Genomic DNA, 19,693 nt, shown 5'->3' with positions numbered 1-19,693 from the left:
TGGAACTCCTGGGCTCAAGTGATCCTCCCACCTTGGCCTCCCAAAGTTGCTGGGATTACAGGTGTAAGCCACCAAGCCTGGGCCGGTACATCTCTTTGAATACACCCAGTAGTTGTTTCTTAGCCATGGAGTGAATATCCGATTTTTCGGAAATAGCCACGCTATTTGAAACCAAATCTGTTAAATAAGTACAGAATACTGATTTTGTTTTTTTAAAAAACAAAGGTTTTTTGGACAATATAATGAGAGCGCTTTCATAGCTAGTTGATTAGATACATTTGAAAAATCAGTTCTTACAGAATTCTAAATGGGATATTTGGCTTCCCAAGATAAATTAAGAACACTATATGAAGAATTGACATATATGTGTTTGCTTAAAAATGCACTCTGCAGCTGGGCATGGTGGCTCACACCTGTAATCCCAGCACTTTGGGAGGCCGAGGCAGGCAGATCATTTGAGGTCAGGAGTTCAAAACCAGGCTGGCCAACATGGTGAAACCCTATCTCTACTAAAAATACAAAAATTAGCTGGGTGTCATGGTGTGTACCTGTAATCCCAGCTACTTGGGAGTCTGAGGCAGGAGAATCGCTTGAACCCAGGAGGCGGAGGTTGCAGTGAGCTGAGATTGTACCACTGCACTCCAGCCAGGGCGACATCTCAAAAAAACAAAAACAAAACCAAAGCACTCTGCAAGCTTCCTGGCTAACTCTTGTACATTGCAGCAGGGGAAGTTTGATGCCTCTGAGGGCGATGCCAAAGCCAGGCGGGCTGCTGGGGTGTGAGCATGGAGTAAATGCAGCAAGGTCACAGATGACGGATGATGACTGCGGTGGGAAAACCCACATAGGGGCCTGCAAGCACGTCTCAGGAAGAGCTGTCTTGCTAGGGGCAAACTTACGGTAAAAGGATGACGCCATCATTTGATAAAATGTTCTGTCATGCTTTTAGTGGCAAGTTTTTAACAATAAAGCAAAACACTCACCATGAACCAAATGTTAAAATCAATGTCAACCAAGTCACATCATTTCCTGTTCCACTTGGTTTTGAAATTCAACTTCTCCTTTATTTAAAAATGACATCAAAACCAGTCTTCTCTTGAAGAGGTAATTTAGGAAATGGAGCAATTTACTGTGGTTTTAGAGGATGTAAAGTGCTCCGTGCAGTTGGACATGTACAGGGCAGCAGCTGGAGGCATGAGGACGTAGAGCCGTCATTCAATGTGGTCCCCGGGCCAGCAGCAACTGCACAACGTGGGAGCTCCTTAGAAAGGCAGGATCCTGGACCTCACCGTTTCAGAACCTACATTTTTTTTTTAATTTGCAAAAATTTATTCATATACAAATGTGCAATGTCAATAAAATGACCAAATAGGTTTGTTCTTGAAACATTTTCAATTGAATGGGAATTAAGTGCTTTTGAAAAGTGACAAAATGATCATACAGTGAAGTTGTCTCTTTCTTTATATAACAAGCATAAATCAGGTACTAACTCTTGATTTTACTCTGAATTAACCATGACATACTAAATGAACTTGGGCTTCAGGCAGAACCTACATCTTAAGGCGAGCTCCAGGCGATGGGTATGCACATTAAGGCTTAGGAAGCACACTGTTCTAGGTAACAGCTCAGGTCTCTGGGCTTAGCACTACAGGGAGAACGTGACTAGGAAATGCAGACTTGGGTTCTGATCTCAGGCTTACCACTAAATATCTGCTGTTTCCCACAGCCCTGCCCGCTTCTCAGGACTGTGGGGGACCAAATGGGATCCTTATTAACAAGGTCCTGTAAGATCTGGGTCCAGCCTGCCTCAGACCTTATCATGTACTACTTTCTATTTTGAGTTGGGCTTTCTAACCAGGCTGACCTCAAGTAGAGCTTGTTTCTGCCTCAGGGCCTTTGCACAGGCTGTTTTCTCTGCCTGGAACACCCTCCCTTTTGACCTCTGCACTGCAGCTGCCTCCTGTTAATCAGATCTCAGCCTAAATGTTGTCTCTCCAGTGAGACCCTCCAGGGACTGCACGAGTATCAAATACCTTTGTCAAGAAATAAAACCTCCCCAGGCTGTGCGCAGTGGCTCACGCCTATAATTCCAGCACTTTGGGAGGCCGAGGTGGGTGGATCACCTGGGGTCAGGAGCTCGAGACCAGCTTGGCCAGCATCATGAAACCCCATCTCTACTAAAAATACAAAAAATTAGTCGGGTGTGGTGGTGCGCACCTATAATACCAGCTACTCGGGAGGCTGGGGCAGGAGAATCTCTTGAACCCAGGAGGTGGAGGCTGCAGTGAGCCGTGTTCACACCACTGCCACTCCAGCCTGGGCAACAAGAGGGAAACTCCGTCTCAAAAAAGAAAAAAAAAAAAAAGACCTCCCTTGCTTTCCCCTACTGATTTCTCTTGGAAATGACAGCAATGTTACCCTGATTACTCTCGCAGCCCATACCCTGCAAATGGAAATCTGCCAACTTCAACCAGGAAGAAAAGACTGGAATGCAGGTTGCTTTTTATAGCATTTCAAGGAAAGATCATTCATTCACTGCCTATACATCCTTCCTTCCGGCATCACTGTGAGACTCTGCATGCACATTAATTTCATCCATTCCTCTTGAAAAAGTGAAGGACTTAAACCAGAAAAGCGGCCATAGGTCACAATACAAGATGGTTAACGTCACTCTGTTAACAGTGCCTTGGCCAAGGACAGCCAGATGGCCCGGAGGCTGACTTGGCAAAGCTGCTGGAGAGTTGGGGAGGGCTGCGGGTTAACAGCAGGGAGCACATACTTCATTAAACTACAAGCCGGGAGCCGTCCAGAGGTGCCTTCTGCTGCAGAATGGAAATTTAATAATGGTTTATTGGTTTAGTTGTGATTTTCAATTAAGCATGACAGAAATTGGTTTTAAGTCCAATATTAGAGGTTCTAAAATGTTAGTTTACACAGTCTAATGATGTATGACGGGAGAAGGCCACAGCTGTTTTCTTTAATCTATTTACAATCTTCGCAGCAGAAAGGCTAAATGAACTCTCCTACCATTATCAGGTCAGGGCTAAATGCAGCCCCGATCACAGGCAGTGATGCCTTCTTATGAACTACTTCTGCCTGACTTTCCTTAGCTCAGAAAATACTACAAAGGGAAAAGGCATGCTGAGAGCCTCTGCTGCTCCGCCAAGTGTGCAGAACAAACAGTACAATGGCCCCATCTACTGACACGGGCTAAAACAGCAGACAGGACATGCAGCAACACAAGCAATCCTGCCTCGAGCTCCGCTTCACGCCCGTGACCCACAGCACTGCTGAGGAATGTCTGATGCCTAGTAAACTACTTTATTATTGTCCTCAGGCACAACGTGATACGAGGGGTTTCTAGTATTTTCTCTAGGGTTCCAGGTCTTCATTCTTGTTTACGCCTAGTGTGCTTTTTTTTTTTTTTTTTTTGGAAATGGAGTCTCGCTCTGTCGCCCAGGCTAGAGTGCAATGGCACGATCTTGGCTCACTGCAAGCTCCACCTCCCGGGTTCACGCCATTCTCCTGCCTCAGCCTCCCGAGTAGATGGGCCCGCCACCATGCCTGGCTAATTTTTTGTATTTTTAGTAGAGATGGGTTTAGTAGAGATGGGGTTTAGTAGCCAGGATGGTCTTGATCTCCTGATCTCATGAGTTTATGCCTAGTTTGTTTTTTTTTTGTTTTTTGTTTTTTGAGACAAAGTCTCACTGTCACCCAGGCTGGAGTGCAATGGCACGACCTCGGCTCACTGCAACCTCCTGCTCCCAGGTTCAAGCGATTCTCCTGCCCCGGCCTCCTGAGTAGCTGGGATTACAGGTGCACACCACCACACCCGGCTAATTCTTTTGTATTTTTAGTAAAGATGGGGTTTCACCATGTTGGTCCGGTTGGTCTCGAACTCCTGACCTCATGATCCGCCCGCCTCGGCCTCCCAAAGTGCTGGGATTACAGGCTTGAGCCACCATGCCTGGCTGTTTATGCCTAGTTTTAAATTAGCTGGACAGCTCCAGATGCAACCAGAGGTGCAATGGTTTTGTATCGGATCAAGTGCTGTGAGCCCTTCTCCAGGTCGATCACGTAGTCCCTGAAAAAGAGGGAAACACATTTGCCTGCAGAGCTCGGCTGGCCCTCCATCGGGAGGAACGTGCCCACTGTGAAAGATGCACGCCACTCACCTCTGCTCATCTGTGTCTGGTTCTACCAGTATGTTTTCTTGTCGTTCTCTCACTCTCAGAAACACGTAAGAATCTAGATCTGGTTTGGGAACTGCCAGGAAAACAACAATGTGATTAGGAAATCCTCGGCCAACAAAGTCAACAAAGTAAAAGTTGCTGGGAAGAATGGTATGGCACACTCAGGGTTTAGATAGGAGCCCAGCCCATTCCTACTCTTCTAAGATGCAGACAGAGTGGCTGACCAGGGAGGAAACTGGACACGGATTGGGCCTTTTGTTTTCCTCAGGCAGCCTCAGCAAAATGACCAATTCAGGGTTCCACAAGTCTGGTATGGGTCTGACTTGCTCCTGGTGTTATGGGCTACACTGTGTCCCTGCAGAATTCATATGTTGAAGCCCTAACCCCCAGTATTTCAGTGTGGGATTGTATTCGGAAACAGGGCTTTTAAAGAGGCAATTAAGTGAAAGTGAGGCCAAGTAGTGTGGGCCCTAATCCAATCTGACTGGTGTCTTATAAGAACAGAATAGGCCAGGCACAGTGGCTTATGCCTGTGATCTCAGCATTTTAATCCAATCTGACTGGTGTCTTATAAGAAGAGAATAGGCCAGGCACAGTGGCTTATGCCTGTGATCTCAGCATTTTGAGAGGCTGAGGCTGGAGGATCAATTGAGGCCAGGAGTTTGACACCAGCCTACGCAACATAGCAAGATTCTGTCTCCACAAAAAAATTTTAAAAATAATAGCCAAGCATGGTGGCACATGCCTGTAGTTCCAGCTACTTGGGAAGCTGAGGTGGGAGGATCGCTTGAGCCCAGGAGTTCAAGGCTGCAGTGAGCTATGACAGCGTCAATCTACTCCAGCTGGGGCAACTGAGCAAGACCTTGTCTCAAAAAATAAAAAGCAAACAAAAAACAAAAATCAAAAGGTGGGGGGGAGGGAGGGGACTAGGACACACAGAGACTAGGATTAGTGATCTTATAAAAGTAGCCTGAGAGTCTGCTTGCCCCTTCCCTTCTCTGTGAGGACATATGGAAGGCGCCATCTATGAGGAACAGGCTCTTGGCAGACACTGAATCTGTGGGGGCCTGGATCCTGGACTTCCCAGTCTCCATAACTGTGAGCAGCCCAAAGGCACTAAGACCCTGTTCCACCACCGCAGGGGTGGCTGTGTGGTCCCCAGCCCCAGCACAGGCTGGGCAGAGATGAATTTCCAGGGCTCGGGTGTACTGGACCTCGTTTGATTTGGTGTGGCAATTTTGCCTGAGGAGGTCTTGCTTGGATCTGGTGCACTGTGAAACACTGAGGAACATGGGCTTTATCCTGTAAGCCAGGGCCCCCGGTGGGTTGATCCGACGTTAAGGGCTCTGCCTATACCTCCCTTTCCTTGCTCGGCAGCCCTTAGGGGCTGGTGCGAAGAGGCCCGAGGAGGGGCTCCGGCCAAGCTCCCCTTCCCCGGCTCCCCTCCCTCCTCTCTCCACACCCTCCAACCTGCTCCCTCTTCTGAGGCCACAGGGACTCACTGGAGGTCTCCCTAGCCTCCTATTTCAGCCCTCCCCTCCAGCTAGACGGGCCCTGTGCATTCTGGGACCTGTGACGAAGAGACGGCCAGCCCCTCTGAGCAGGGGCAATGTTGGCGTAGGCTCTGCAGTGCTGGTACTCGGGGCTGCCAGCACCTCACAGAGGCTCAGCAGATGGCTACTGAAGGCGAATGCGGCTCCATGCCCGAGTCTACAAGCACCAGTGCAGTCATGGGGCTCAGCCCACCCCAGGGAACAAGGAAGCAATGCTCAAATGCCTACCATTGGATCTGCTTTCCGTGATTTTTTTGGTCTTTAGCTAGAATCCTTGCTCTTCTTTCTGTTTATCTACATACTTATTTTTTTGTATTTGGGTAAAAACAGTGAAGAGAGGATCCTACCCTGGGACACCTGAGGATGGGTGGGCCACCTGCAGGGAGAACGTCCTGTTTACCTGCCCGAAAGAGGTCCACCTTCTGTAAGTTAGGGGGCATGTGCTTCAAGGCGACATTTTTCAGATAGGACTCTGTGTTCGCCATGAACCTGAAAGACATGGATTCAAATCGCTGTGGTGTACACAGCTGATGGACGTCCAAGGTTAGCAGGCAGCAGCGCACAGGCCTCTAGGACAGGCCTCATGCTGAACCAGCCAGGTGCCCCACGCCAACGGCTCACTCACTCACTCTCTGGCAAAGGCCAACTCTTCCGGCGAGAGGCTGGAAGGCTCCCCCTCAGGACGTGTTTTTTCCTTCTCAAGGACATGAGGGAAAAACTTCTCTATCTGTGAGGATAAAGCAAAATCTTCATGAAAACATTGGCAAAAGTCAAAGAGAAGGATGTGGTTAACATAAAGAGGGTTTACACAACCCTCCCGAGGAAGGACATGTGGCCTGGAGGTGGGATAGGGTGGGTGGAGAGACACACCATAAGACACAGGACAACGTCTCTGAGACACCCCTGCAGGCAAGCTATGGACCTGGGGCTAGGGGACAGCTTGGATTGGGAGACTCCTAAGTGGCTGAACAAAGAATGCTGACTCAATGGGTAGATGTCAAACTGTAGGGAAGTCTTTTGTGAAAGACCCTTGCCACAGTCCAATTAATAATCACATAAGGTTTTGTTTTTTTTTTTGAGATGGAGTCTCATTGTGTCGTCCAGGCTGGAATGCAGTGGTGTGATCTCGGCTCACTGCAACCTCCAACTCTCGGGTTCAAGTGATTCTCCGGCCTCAGCCTCCCAAGTAGCTGGGATTACAGGCACCCACCACCACACCCAGATGATTTTTGTATTTTTAGTAGAGATGGGATTTCACCATGTTGTCCAGGCTGGTCTCAAACTCCTGACCTCAGGTGATCCACCTGCCTTGGCCCCCCAAAGTGCTGGGATTATAGGCATGAGCCACTGCACCCAACTGGTCATCACCAGCTTTGGTAAGCATGCCATCAAAAACCTTATGTGGGCCAGGCACAGTAGCTCATGCCTGTAATCCCCGCACTTTGGGAGGCCAAGGTGGGTGTGGATCACCTGAGGTCAGGAGTTCGAGATCAGCCTGGCCAACATGGTGAAACCCTGTCTCTTCTAAAAATCAGCTGGGCCTGGTGGCAGGGGCATGTAATCCCAGCTACTTGGAAGGCTGAGGCAACAGAATCACGTCAACCTGGGGGGCGAAGGTTGCAGTGAGCTGAGATCGCGCCACTGCACTCCAGCCTGAGCAACAGAGTGAGACTCTGTCAAAAAAAACAAAAAAACACAACCAAACAAATAAAAAAACAAGGGAGTTGATGACATAAAGTATTAAGAGACAGCTAATACATTAGGTGACAAGATCAGGATCCAGAGACAAGGGAAATGGCCCAATTTAATAAGATAAAGCTTAAGAGAGATAAGTATCAAGCCCTACACTTAAGGAGCCAAAACCTAAGCCATACAAGTAGAGGACAGTGACTGGATGGGGTAATTATCATCTTAAAAGGGGTTAGTGTCCACGTGAGTGAAGAATGAGCTCAGGCAGCGTACCTGTCAATATGCTAATGTGATAAATATGCTAATGTGATGTGGTTGGCATTACTACCAGCTTAATAACCAGAATAAGAGAAATGATCATTCTGTTTTTCACAAACTTGGTCAAACTACAACTGGGATACTGTGTTTAGTTTAAGATAGTGTAACTTAAGAAGGATAGAGACAAACAAGAACCCTTTTAGAGAAGAGACCAGGAGAGTAAATGGTTTGAATGGCTAAAATGTGTGCCTGAGAGAAGACTTCGAGGAGACTGTGGGCAGTCTTCAGATAGCTGAAGCATACTCATGTAGAAGAGATAATTTATCTTATTTGTAATAACTAAAGAGACACATAGAACCAAATGAAAAGAAATGTCAAGGAAGTAAGAATTTCTCAGAGTTATAAACTAGGAATGTTTTGCAATTTCTTTTTTTTTTTTTTGAGGCGGAGTCTCGCTCTGTTGCCCAGGCTGGAGTGCAGTGGTACAATCTTGGCTCACTGAAACCTCCACCTCCTGGGTTCAAGCAATTCTCCTGTCTCAGCCTCCTGAGTAGCTGGGACTACAGGCGCCTGCCGCCACGCCTGGCTAATTTTTTTATTTTTAGTAGAAATGGGGTTTCACCTTGTTGGTCAGGCTGGTCTCAAACTCCTGACCTCAGGTGATCCACCCGCCTAGCCTCCCAAAGTGCTGGGATTACAGGTGTGAGCCACCACGCCTGGCCTGCAACTTCATTTTTGTAAGTTAGATAGCCACAAAGCTCTAGGTGAATGTAAGTCATCCTGGTTCATTTGACACTGACGTTGGCCATCTGACAGACAAAATAATTTTGGAAACAAGTTCTCCTCTAGTCAGCATTCACTATTGACCAATGCCAACAACTCTCCCTTCAGCACTGCCATGCTGTAACGCAAGGGGGCACCACTCACTCGGCAGGTGAACAGACTAAAAATGTGTGCGGTGTCCCCGCAGTGGGCCACACACGTTCCTCTGTGCTTCTGTGGAGCAATCTCTCGCTCTCCTTACAGTTTAGCTACATGGATATTGGGCTCTTAGCAGCATCTTCAGGTCCTGGACCCTCCTGGGCCCCAGCCCAAGTTCTCCCCAGGACATTCAGTCTGCATTACAGACTGTGCTGTCTCAATCCCTCCAGGTATCTCCACGTCAAACCTTCATGAGGCGACACCGCAAGTAGCTGCTGAGGACGTAGCGGATCCTCTCCATCTCCATTTGGTGGATGCTGACCTTCAGGTCCTCCCTTTTGGCTCTCCTGAGATTTTCTTCCTATTAAATGAGAAATTAAGGTTTATAAAAAACATGATGTTCAACCATCATCACCGGCAACGTTGAGGACCCAGACTATGTTTCAGTCCAAGGAAAACAAAAATATCATCTGAGTTTTCATTTTATCATTGTATAAAGTACAAACAACAGTCATTTACTTTTAGAAAATGACTATTTGAATAGAATCTGTTCAGCCAGAGGCTTCCAAAAGAACTCCAATCTGATTGTAAGGGAGATAATACAGCACACAGACGAAACTTCCATTGGGTCTAAAAAGCAGTATTAAAACACCAGCTGAGAAACTGAAATATCCACATTTTACAGCTTCTCTGAAGTTGACAATGATTTACGCTCAGATCATCTAGGCCAGGGACCACAAACTCAAATGTGTGCAGGGGCCAGGTGGGGAGGCTACAAGAGAAGGGTGGGTAGTCAGGGGCTGTGGGGAGCAGGGAGTACATGGATGGACAGCTCTCATGGGACTGCTCTGGTCAACTGTTCTCATGCAGAAATGCAGGATTTTAGACTTTTCATGGGAAGCCAATATCCAGATATTTACAGGCACTCTCAAGATTGATAAACATAGATAACTAATTCAATGTTTTTTTAAAGAACTGGACTGTGAGTTGAGCCAAACAAAACAGATTTGCTATCAGACCACAAGCTCTCAGTGTGCTGACCAAATGCTTTTACCTTTCTCCTCCTTTGTCAACCCAAGACAAGCGACTCTTACCATGTGCTCCAGCTGTTCCATGACACATTCTACAATCTCAGGCTTGCTCTCCAGCAGCTCAGGGGCAAACTTTTCATTCATCCAGGCCTAAAAGACAAATGCCAGAAAAAGCAAGCATCACCCACCACAGAGCTAAACAACCCAGTGAGTCAGCCCAAGTCCAACGAAAACCAGGGATGGCGCAGGCAAGAAAACTGTCTGCCCACCAACTGGAAATATTGAAGGTGTTTTGAAGACAAACTACGTTTAGCGATTGCTTTCTCGTGTCTTTTTTTAGTTGGGAGGCTGTGTTCACAACCTTCTATTCAACTGACACTCATACAAACCCTTGCTTACTTCAGTTAGTGTGACGCTTGGTGCTGAGAGTGACACCACCTGGTGTTCAAATAGTGCCTTTGCCAGGCAGCCCAGGCACACTGTTACTCCACCAGCTCCTTTCCCCCAGGCAGCGCCACCCCATGTCTATTTAGAGAGAAAGCAATAACCCACCAATCCACACAGCTCTTCATTCCTGAAGCTCAGAGCACTTCACAAATATTTTTCATTCATCATCATCATATCTCAGAGAAAATGGATATAGTTATCCTCATCTGATTGAAAAAATACAGATTGAGTAATTTACTAATGGCCCCAAAGTATACAGGATCATAATAGAAACAGGCGCTCATCTATTATGGAGTTTTGGAGCCAGAGGTTAAAGCTCTAATTTATGACTCAGGCCCAGCTGTTTGGTTCATTTTAGAGACTTCCAAGGCTTAGAGAACTGAAATATCCCTAAGTGACTGAGGAAAGCTACACTTATCTTTCAATTACAGGAAATGTAGTTTTAGCATAGCTCAGAATTATATGCTGACCAGGCTCAACTTATTTTTTTCTGACGTCCTTGAGTGTCTGCTTCTCCCCATGATCACCGTCAAGAAACATTACCAAATGCTGGGTATGGCTACTGTCATAAGCGTTTGTGCAGAGCCTGAGCATCTCTAACAGTCCTGCAGACTGAAACAAACAAACAAAAAAAACCTGCATAATGCATGGGAAAACATCATATTTTCTGGAGGGCTTATTAGGAGCAGCATTTCTTTTTGATTGATTTTTATTAAATATTGAATAATTTTTATTTATTTTTGAGGCACAGTCTCACTCTGTTACCCAGGCTGGAGAGCAGAGGCATGATCCCAGCTCACTGCAGCCTCTGCCTCTCGGGTTCAAGTGATTCTCCTGCCTCAGCCTTCCGAGTAGCTGGAATTACAGGCATGTGCCACTGTGCCCAGCTAATTTTTGTATTTTTATTAGAGACAGGGTTTCACCGTATTCGTCAGGCTGGTCTTAAACTCCTGACCTCAAGTGATCCACCTGCCTTGGCCTCTCAAAGTGCTGGGGTTAGAGGCGTGAGCCACCAAGCCCAGCCAAATACTGAATAATTTTTAAAACTACAAGAACAAGCCGGGCGCGGTGGCTCACGCCTGTAATCCCAGCACTTTGGGAGGCCGAGGCAGGCAGATCACGAGGTCAGGAGATCAAACCATCCTGGCTAACATGGTGAAACTCTGTCTCTACTAAAAATACAAAAAATTAGCCGGGTGTGGCATGCCTGTAGTCCCAGCTACTTGGGAGGCTGAGGCAGAACTGCTTGAACCTGGGAGGCAGAGGTTGCAGTGAGCCAAGATTGCACCACTGCCCTCCAGCCAGGGCAACAGAGCAAGACTCCATCTCAAAAAAAAAAAAAAAAAAAGGCCCTGTGTGTCCCTCCCTCCTCAGAGGTAATCATTAGCTTGAATTTCATGTTGAATTTTCTTTATGGTCTCACTACATTTATTCATATCTCTGTAGAATACCTCTCAACCTGTTCATGACAGGATATTCAAAGAAAATGATAGTGCTTGTCTGGTACACTGGGGTAGCATTGGGGACCACTTCATTTACATTATGAAATTATGACAATAAAGTATAAAACATTAGGTGGAAGTTTATATTAGTATAAAACTTCCATATAAATCTTTCCAAAATTTTTACTGAGAAACTTGTATCTAAATCCAATCTTTTTTTTTTTTTTTAAACTCGGGTTTTATGCTTGAAATGGCTACATCTGGTTTCCGGTCACACAGTGGCATGATAATGGCTCACTGCATTCTTGACCTCCAAGGCTTAAGTGATCCTCCTGCCTCAGCCCCCAGAGTAGCTGGGACTAAAGGTACATACCACAAAGCCTGGCTAATTTTTAAATTTTTTAAATAAAGATGGGGTTTTACCATGTTGCCTACGGTGGTCTTCGAAATCCTGGCCTCAAGACATCCCCCTGCATTAGCCTCCAGAAGTGTTGGGATTACAGGCTTGAACCACTGTGCCTGGCCCCTGATCAAAATTCTAAATGCCAATCTGTTCATTATTGCTATGGGCTGAAGTGTGTCCCCCCCTCAAAAATCTACCTAACTTCCAGGACCTCAGACCGTGACTGTATTTGGAGATGGGGGTCTTTAAAGAAGTGATTAAGTTAAAATGAGGTCATTAGGATGGCCCCTAATCCAGTAAGACTGGTGTCCTGATAAGGGGTAATTTTAACACAGACACACACGAGAGGGAAGACCATGCAAGGACACAGGGAGAATATGGTCACCTACAAACCCAAGGCAGAGGACTCGGAAGACAACTATGCTGGCACTTTGACCTCAGCCTCTAGAATTAAGAAAATAAATTTCTATTTAAGCCACCCAGTCTTTGGGACTTCGCTCTGTGGCCCTAGCAAACTAAAACAATCACTAAAATGAGCAAATCTGCACTACAGGTAACAACTTTTAAATCACTTTTTATAGGCATTAAAGGGTATCCTATATATGCTCCTGGAGCTGTTCTCATCAGCAGCCCTGTCAGGCTGTCCCTTTGGCTGTGCCACACAGCATAAGAGACAGGATCTGGCTGTGGCAGCCGTGCAGGTGGCGAGTCACTTCCTTGGCTGCACTCAGGGCACTGCACTAGAGCATCAGGCATGAGATGTTACTGCAGCTTACCCACCAGCAAGCTGCAGCTGTGCTGTCAGACCCCCCGCCGCCCCATCCTCTAGCTGCCTTTCAAGGACCCCGATGATGCTCACTTGAAAAAGTAACCAGCCTGGGGCTCCAGCTGTCCTGGAAGGTGCAGGGGTCCACACGGAGGCATCTGTGGCATAGCAGTGTGCCACATCACCCAAGGGTGGCGGCTCTGCCTTGAACAATAATTTTGCAAGTTTGAACTTTACATAAAGTGTTTCTTTGGCAGCTCATATTTTATGGTTGTTATTGTTCTACATTAAGTTCCTGTTATTCATGCTGTTTCAGGAGTTATTTTACTCATTTTCACTGCTGTTTTATTTCCACTGTATATGGTATATTTTCTCAATGCTATTTGTTTATGGTTGTCTAGGTTATTTTAATTTTTAACTATAGCAAGCAATGTGTGAACATACTGTGGATGTCTCCTAGAGTACATGCGGAAGTTTTCACTGGGTATGTACCTGGGGGTGGAACTACTGGGCTGCAGGTATGTGCACCTTCATCTTTACTACACAATAACAAATTATTTTCCAAAGCGATTATACCTATTTATATCCCACGGCAGTATATAAGTGTGCAAATTGCTCTTCATTTTTTTTTTTTTTTTTTTTGAGATGGAGTCTTGCTCTGTTGCCCAGGCTGGAGTGCAGTGGCATGATCTCGGCTCTCTGCAATCTCCACCTCCTGGGTTCAAGAGATTCTCCTGCCTCAACCTCCTGAGTAGCTGGGATTACAGGCATGCCAACACGCCTGGCTAATTTTTGTATTTTTGGTAGAGACGGGGTTTCGCCATGTTGGCCAGGATGGTCTTGAACTCCTGACTTCAGGTGATCCGCCCCTCTCGGTCTCCCAAAGTGCTGGGATTACAGGTGTGAGCCACCGCACCCGGCCTGCCCTATATTCTTAATTTTCTCTTTTTGGGATAAGATCTCGCTATGATCCTCAGGCTGGTCTCAAACTCCTGGGTTCAAATGAACCTCCCACTTGGGCTTCCTGAGTTGCTAGAACTACAGGCATGAGCCACTGCGCTCAGCTGCTCTACATTCTTGCCATACTTTATATTGCTCACGTTTTTCAGTTCTTCCAATCTGATAGATATGAAATGATATCTCATGATTTTAATTTTCATTTTCCTGATTACTAAAAAGGTTGAACATCTTTTTCATATGCTTATTGGTCATCCTGTTTTCTTCTTCTCTGAGGTATCAGTCTGTACTGGGCAGTCTGAAAGAGCTGTTTATGTACTGTGGATAATCATCTTGTGTCAGCTACATATTAGTATTTTGCAAATATCTTCTCCCAGCCTGGTGGCCTGTCTTTTCACTCTAATCCAGAAGTACAAACAGGCTGGGCACAGAGGCTCATGCCTGTAATCCCAGCACTTTGGGAGGCTAAGGCAGGCAGATCACAAGGTCAGGAGTTCGAGACCAGCCTGGCCAACACAGCGAAACCCAATATGGTGAAACCCCATCTCTACTAAAAATACAAAAAGTAGCCAGGCGTGGTGGTGCACACCTGTAGGCCCAGCTACTCAGGAGGCTGATGCAGGAGAATCGCTTGAACCTGAGAGGTGGAGGCTGCAAGTGAACCAAGATCACACCACTGCACTCCAGGAATGTATCCCTTTTTTGCTTTATGCTATGTGCCTTTTGATTTTTGTTTAATGAACCCTTTCCTAATGAACCAGGAATTCTTAATGCTGTTCCACAAACTAGGTCTGTGGGTGGATTTCAGGGGATCTCTGATCCCCTGGAAGTCATATGCAAAATTCTGCATGGGTGCATGTGTGTGTTATTGTGGGATGAAAGACCACAGTTTCTACCAGTTTCTCAAAAAGGTCTGTGATATAAGAACAGATTAAGAATCACTGCTAAATAGTAAGAATTATCATGTAAGGTATAATTTAAAAATCATTTTAGTTCCGTTTTGTCATTCGTGATATCATGTATGGCAGGGAAGAATGAAGAATACTAAAGTAGCAAACATGAGAGAGCTCTGGAAAGGGGCAGTTAGAGCAAGAGGATAAGGATACTTACTATGAACAGCTCACATCAAGTGAGTGCTTATCATGTGTCAGATAGCATGCTGAGTGCTTTACACAATTACCACATTTAATCAAAAACTCCAGGACATAGACACTATTATCATCTCAATTTTATTTTATTATTTTTTTGAGACGGAGTTTCACTCTTGTTGCCCAGGCTGGAGTGCAATGGTGGGTAGGATCTTGGCTCACCACAACCTCTGCCTCCCAGGTTCACGTGATCCTCCGGCCTCAGCCTCCCGAGTAGCTGGGATTACAGGCATGCGCCACCACATCCGGCTAATTTTTGTTTTTTAGTAGAGACGGGGTTTTACCGTGTTGGTAAGGCTGGTCTCAAACTCCTGGACCTCAGGTGATCCGCCCACCTCAGCCTCCCAAAGTGCTGGGATTACAGGCTTGAGCCACCGTGCCCGGCCCTATTGTCTCAATTTTATAGGCAAGCAACGGCTTGAGACAAACTCCCTAACTTGCTCAAGATCACATAACAGAGGAGTGTCACAGACAGATTTAAATCCAGATAGTCTGAACTCCTGTTACCAGAGCATCATGAGATATAAGTGTAAAGAACACAGTTACTGGCACATGGGAAATATGCAGTAAGTCATAGCTATTACAACTTAAAGGAGAAATATTTCAGAAAGGATTTTAGATAAGCAGTGGACATATGGAGAGCAGACGACTCAAGAAAAAACGTGAGAAAAAGGAAAAATATGACCAGTTTTCCCTTACAGGCATTTCAGCATTTTCTTGCTAAACAGGCATTCTCCAGGGAAACAGCAGATGTTCAAGGGACTAAGGTAAAGAAGTTCAGGGACCTCTACAGTCCCTGGAAATATCACGTGGATCCTTGCTCTGTGAACTGTTCACTGAATGTGCCCAAAGCTGTCCCTTACTGACCCCACTTGGGGATGCTGTGTTTGATATGATGAGGTCTCTAACACAGGATGTCCTTCTTGCTTCCCGTTTCCATGTAGATGGTTAAGATCCAGTCCCTGTTCTGAAATAAGCCCCAAATTCCGTTTCCTCATTTTGTGATCCCTGATATTCACAGTTGAACTAAATAAAAAGGCTGACTGGAGCAAAGGGATTCGATCTGGGATGCTTACCTGCTCCAATCTTTCAATGAGCTCTGCAGGAGTTAGGACCACTTCCTCACTACCCCCATCAGAGTCCTGTCCCAGGAAATCCAGTTCTTCGGTCATCTTCTCTGAAACCAGGAACCTAATGAGAGGGAAAGAACCAATACTCTGCAATGCGTTTTCTAATTATCTGCAAGAACAGACATCTATCTGGAGAAAGGAAAGGTTTATTGAGGTTTCCTGGGGTTGTAGAGGCCCTTTAGCAAGTGGTGAGAGAACGCAGGGACTCTAGTTTTCCAGTGTCTGCCTCTTCCTCCAAGGCTTAGGTCAGGTATCCGTTTCTCAAACAAGCCTCCCCTTTACTTCCGTCCACCAAGAGCTGAGCACCCATCACACCATACAATCACTATTCATTTCTTTGACTTCCCAGTAGAGGTCTTGTTCCTCAGGGACGGGGTTCGTTTTAGTTCAAATACGAATCGCGCTTCTGCTCAGTGCCTGGCACTAAGCACTGGGGACGCAATGACCTGGGAAGCCCCTGCGCTCAGCACAGCGCTTGACTCCTAGCAAGCACTTAACATTATTAGGAGCTGGCCGGGCTCACGCCTGTAATCCCAGCACTTTGGGAAGCCGAGGCAGGAAGATACCTTGAGCCCAGGAGTTCGAGACCAGCCTGGGCAACATAGGGAGATCCTGTCTCTATAAAAACAAAAATTGTTAGGAAGATTAATCAATGCTAATTTCCCAGAGCCACAAGGGCCGGCGACATTAGACCAGTCGGCGACCCCAAAGGCCTAAGGAGGTGGATGGCGGGGACAAAGTCCCTGGGGTCGCAAGGAAACTGCGAACATCCCCCTCCCCTCCTCCCTCTCAGGGCCACCCACACAGGCCTGCCCTAGCCACAGAGGTCCCATTCGACGCTCACTCGGGGACCTGGGAGACAGCGAGGCACTCCACAGCAGCCGGCGGTAAGGACGGGGCGTTCGTGGGGACGCAGTCGGGGCACCAGGAAGCGGGAAGACAGCGGAACAAACTGCTCAAGGCCTTGCCGGGACCAACCCAACCCTCCAACTTCTCAGCTCCCGCGCTACTCTCGCAAACTTTCCGCCCAGGCACGACGTCATCGCGCAAGGGCGACGCTGACCAATCAAGGCCCGGGGGGAAGAGCGCGGCGGTCTCCTTGGGCCCGCCCACCCGGCGGGCGGGGACTGTCTTCGCGGCGGCCTGCCGTCCCAGCAACGCAAGGACTTGAGGCGGCGGGAGGCTGGTCCGGGTTGGCCCCGCCCACCTGGGGGCCGGCCGCTCCGCTGTGCGGTCCGGGTTGCACTACCCAAGGGCGTCGGGAGGGGGCGCCCGCCACCGCGGCCAAGGGGAGCGGCGGTGTCCGCCCCGGGGGGTCCCAACCAGAAGTATGCTGTTGAAAGCAGGCCGCTGCAGCCTCCTGGGCCATCTCCACCCACAGCTCTCGTGGCTCTTTGGGTTCCTCCGTCTTTGCGGGGTTTCACCTGTGGTCAGTGTGGTCATTGCCTTCAGAATCTCCAGTATATTCCTTTTCATCTTTCTTGAGACAGGGTCTCGTTCTGGTGCCCAGGCTGGAGTGCAGTGGCACCACCACAGCTCACTGCAACCTCCGCCTCCCGGGCTCAAGCGATCCTCCCACCTCAGCCTCCGGAGTAGCTGGGACCACAGGCCAGCGCCACCACGCCCAGTTATTTTTTAATTAAAAAAAAAAAAAAATAGAACTGTGGCGGGGTTGGGGGTGGGGAGGTTCTCCCTATGATGGCCAGGCTGGTCTCGAACTCAAGGATCCAAGCAATCCTCCCACCTCGGCCTCACAAAGTGGGTACTGGTTCTTGAAGCCTGGGATCGGACGACCAGCAGAAGCATCGCCTGGGAATCTGCGAAAATGCAGGTTCTCAGGCCCCACCCTGGCCCACCGAATCAGAAACTGGGGGTATTTCACCAGACCCAGGCCCTCCCGGTGACCCTGACGTAGCTGAGGTTTGAGAATCACTGCTTTGGGGCCGGGCGCGGTGGCTCACGCCTGTAATCCCAGCACTTTGGGAGGCCGAGGTGGGCGGATCACGAGGTCAGGAGATGGAGACCATCCTGGCTAACATGGTGAAACCCCGTCTCTACTAAAAATACAAAAAAATTAGCCGGGCGTGGTGGCGGGCGCCTGTAGTCCCAGCTACTCGGGAGGCTGAGGCGGGAGAATGGCGTGAACCCGGGAGGCGGAGCCTGCAGTGAGCCGAGATGGCGTCACTGCACTCCAGCCTGGGAGACAGAGCCAGACTCCATCTCAAAAAAAAGAAAAAAGAAAAGAGAATCACTGCTTTGGGGCAATGCTTTCAACTCAGCTTCTGGAGGGGAAAAGCACAAAAACCCATGTCTGTATATGTATATATTTTTTCCATCTTTGTGTAATCCAGTTTTTCTTCTCTGAGTTGCTGATTCTTTTCTCTTTGCTGTCCTTTGTTTTCTGTGCAAAGCGTTGCTTCTGGCTTCCCTAAAAGTATCTCTTCTCCATCAATCTGAGGGCTCTTTGCAAAGCTGCCCTATGATGTCATATTGATTGACTAGTAAAATGATTGGCTAATATAGTATGATCGTACCTGCCTGATTACAATCCTGTTATGAAAATGACAATAGAATAAGCCGAGTGAGAGAGTAGGCATCTTTACAAAGCGCTGTGTAAGCTGGGGCATATCAGCACGGGATTCCCAAAAGGAAGGGACATTTGAGCTGTGTCTTATGAAATGAATTTTGTGAGTGGCAAATAGGTGGTTATTTCAAGGTCTGTTTCAACGGTTTGGTAATCCAGTGGTTTTTGGTTGTGGCAGAGTGTGTTTCCCAAACATAGCTGCTCTAATATGGATCTCACCCCACATACCCTTCTTACCATGTGACACTGACACTCCTCCATCAAGATGTGGGGTCTATGTTCTCACCTTCTATTTATTTATTTAGAGACAGGGCCTCACTCTGTCGCGCAGCCTGGAGTGCAGTGGGGCGGTCACGGCTCATTGCAGCCTTGACCTCCCTGGGCTCAGGTGATCCTCCCACTTCAGCCCCCATGAGTAGCTGGGACTACAGGTGTGTACCATGCCTGGCTAATTTTTTGTATTTTTGGTAGAGGTGGGGTTTCATCATGTTGCTCAGGCTGGTCTTGAACTCGGGCTCAAGTGATCTGCTCACCTCAGCCTCCCAAAGTGCTGGGATTACAGATGTGAGCCACAGCGCCTGGCCCTGTTCTTGCCTTTTACATCAGGAAAGAGTTTTTTAACTGCTTTGACCAAGAGAATTTGGCAGAAGTGATGCTGCTTGGCTTCTGGGACTAAGTCATAAAAGGCAATGTGGCTCCCACTTGGCTCTTTTTTCTGGAGCCCTATCTCTTGAGAGCTGTGGGCTGACATGGAAGAAGTCTGGCTAGCCTGCAGTCGATGTGCAAGAGAGTCGATATGAAGATGCCAGGCAGAGATGGGGAGCCTTACTGGAGGAACCCCAGAACCCCAGTTGTTCCATTCTCCAGATGTCTGGGTTGAATGATCCTTCAGGTGATTCTAGTGCTGAGGCTTCAAACCGTCCCAGCTAAGATGAAGGGAGCAGAGATGAGCTTCTCTGCTGAGCCCTGCCCAAATCGCAGATTTGTGAGCAAAATAAGTATTGTTGTTGTTTTAGGCCCTAAGTTTTGGAGTGGTTTGTTATGTAGCATTAGCTGACTGGAACAGTGGTCTTTGAGCACAATCGCATTCTTCCATAATTCTCATTACCAAATAGCTTTTCAATGATGTTTATTAATATTCCTTAATTGTTACATATTTGAGTCCAAGCAT

At 47.5% G+C, this 19,693-nt stretch overlaps 1 protein-coding gene across 2 annotated transcripts; it reads right to left on the bottom strand.

Annotated features, from left to right (window-relative positions):
- Positions 1 to 1,042: 1,042 nt before the first annotated feature.
- On the bottom strand, positions 1,043 to 18,379 carry GINS4 (GINS complex subunit 4). Of its 2 annotated transcripts, none has more exons than XM_008976937.5 (8): positions 16,791 to 18,379; positions 15,885 to 15,999; positions 9,709 to 9,795; positions 8,862 to 8,975; positions 6,376 to 6,473; positions 6,147 to 6,235; positions 4,176 to 4,266; positions 1,043 to 4,084 (listed from the first exon to the last, which is right to left on the bottom strand). In XM_008976937.5, the coding sequence occupies exons 2-8, from the start codon at positions 15,978 to 15,980 to the stop codon at positions 3,988 to 3,990; spliced, it is 672 nt and encodes a 223-aa protein (XP_008975185.1). In that variant the 5' UTR covers positions 15,981 to 15,999; positions 16,791 to 18,379; the 3' UTR covers positions 1,043 to 3,987. The 2 variants fall into 2 exon arrangements, with proteins under 2 accessions (XP_008975185.1, XP_003823349.1); XM_003823301.5 differs by having other exon boundaries at positions 16,783 to 18,377.
- Positions 18,380 to 19,693: the final 1,314 nt, after the last annotated feature.

Source organism: Pan paniscus, chromosome 7, assembly GCF_029289425.2.
Source record: "Pan paniscus chromosome 7, NHGRI_mPanPan1-v2.0_pri, whole genome shotgun sequence".
In the NCBI taxonomy this organism is placed as follows: domain Eukaryota; kingdom Metazoa; phylum Chordata; class Mammalia; order Primates; family Hominidae; genus Pan; species Pan paniscus.
This window is presented reverse-complemented; position numbering and strand designations above follow the sequence as displayed.

Excerpts from the sequence above, each read along its gene's own strand:
- GINS4 (XM_008976937.5), bottom strand. The coding sequence starts at position 15,980 with ATGACCGAAGAACTGGATTTCCTGGGACAGGACTCTGATGGGGGTAGT. Across the intron at positions 8,976-9,708 it reads TGGAACAGCTGGAGCACATG|GAAGAAAATCTCAGGAGAGC; the intron begins GTAAGAGTCGCT and ends CTCATTTAATAG. Across the intron at positions 4,267-6,146 it reads GGTGGACCTCTTTCGGGCAG|TTCCCAAACCAGATCTAGAT; the intron begins GTAAACAGGACG and ends TTTTCCTGGCAG.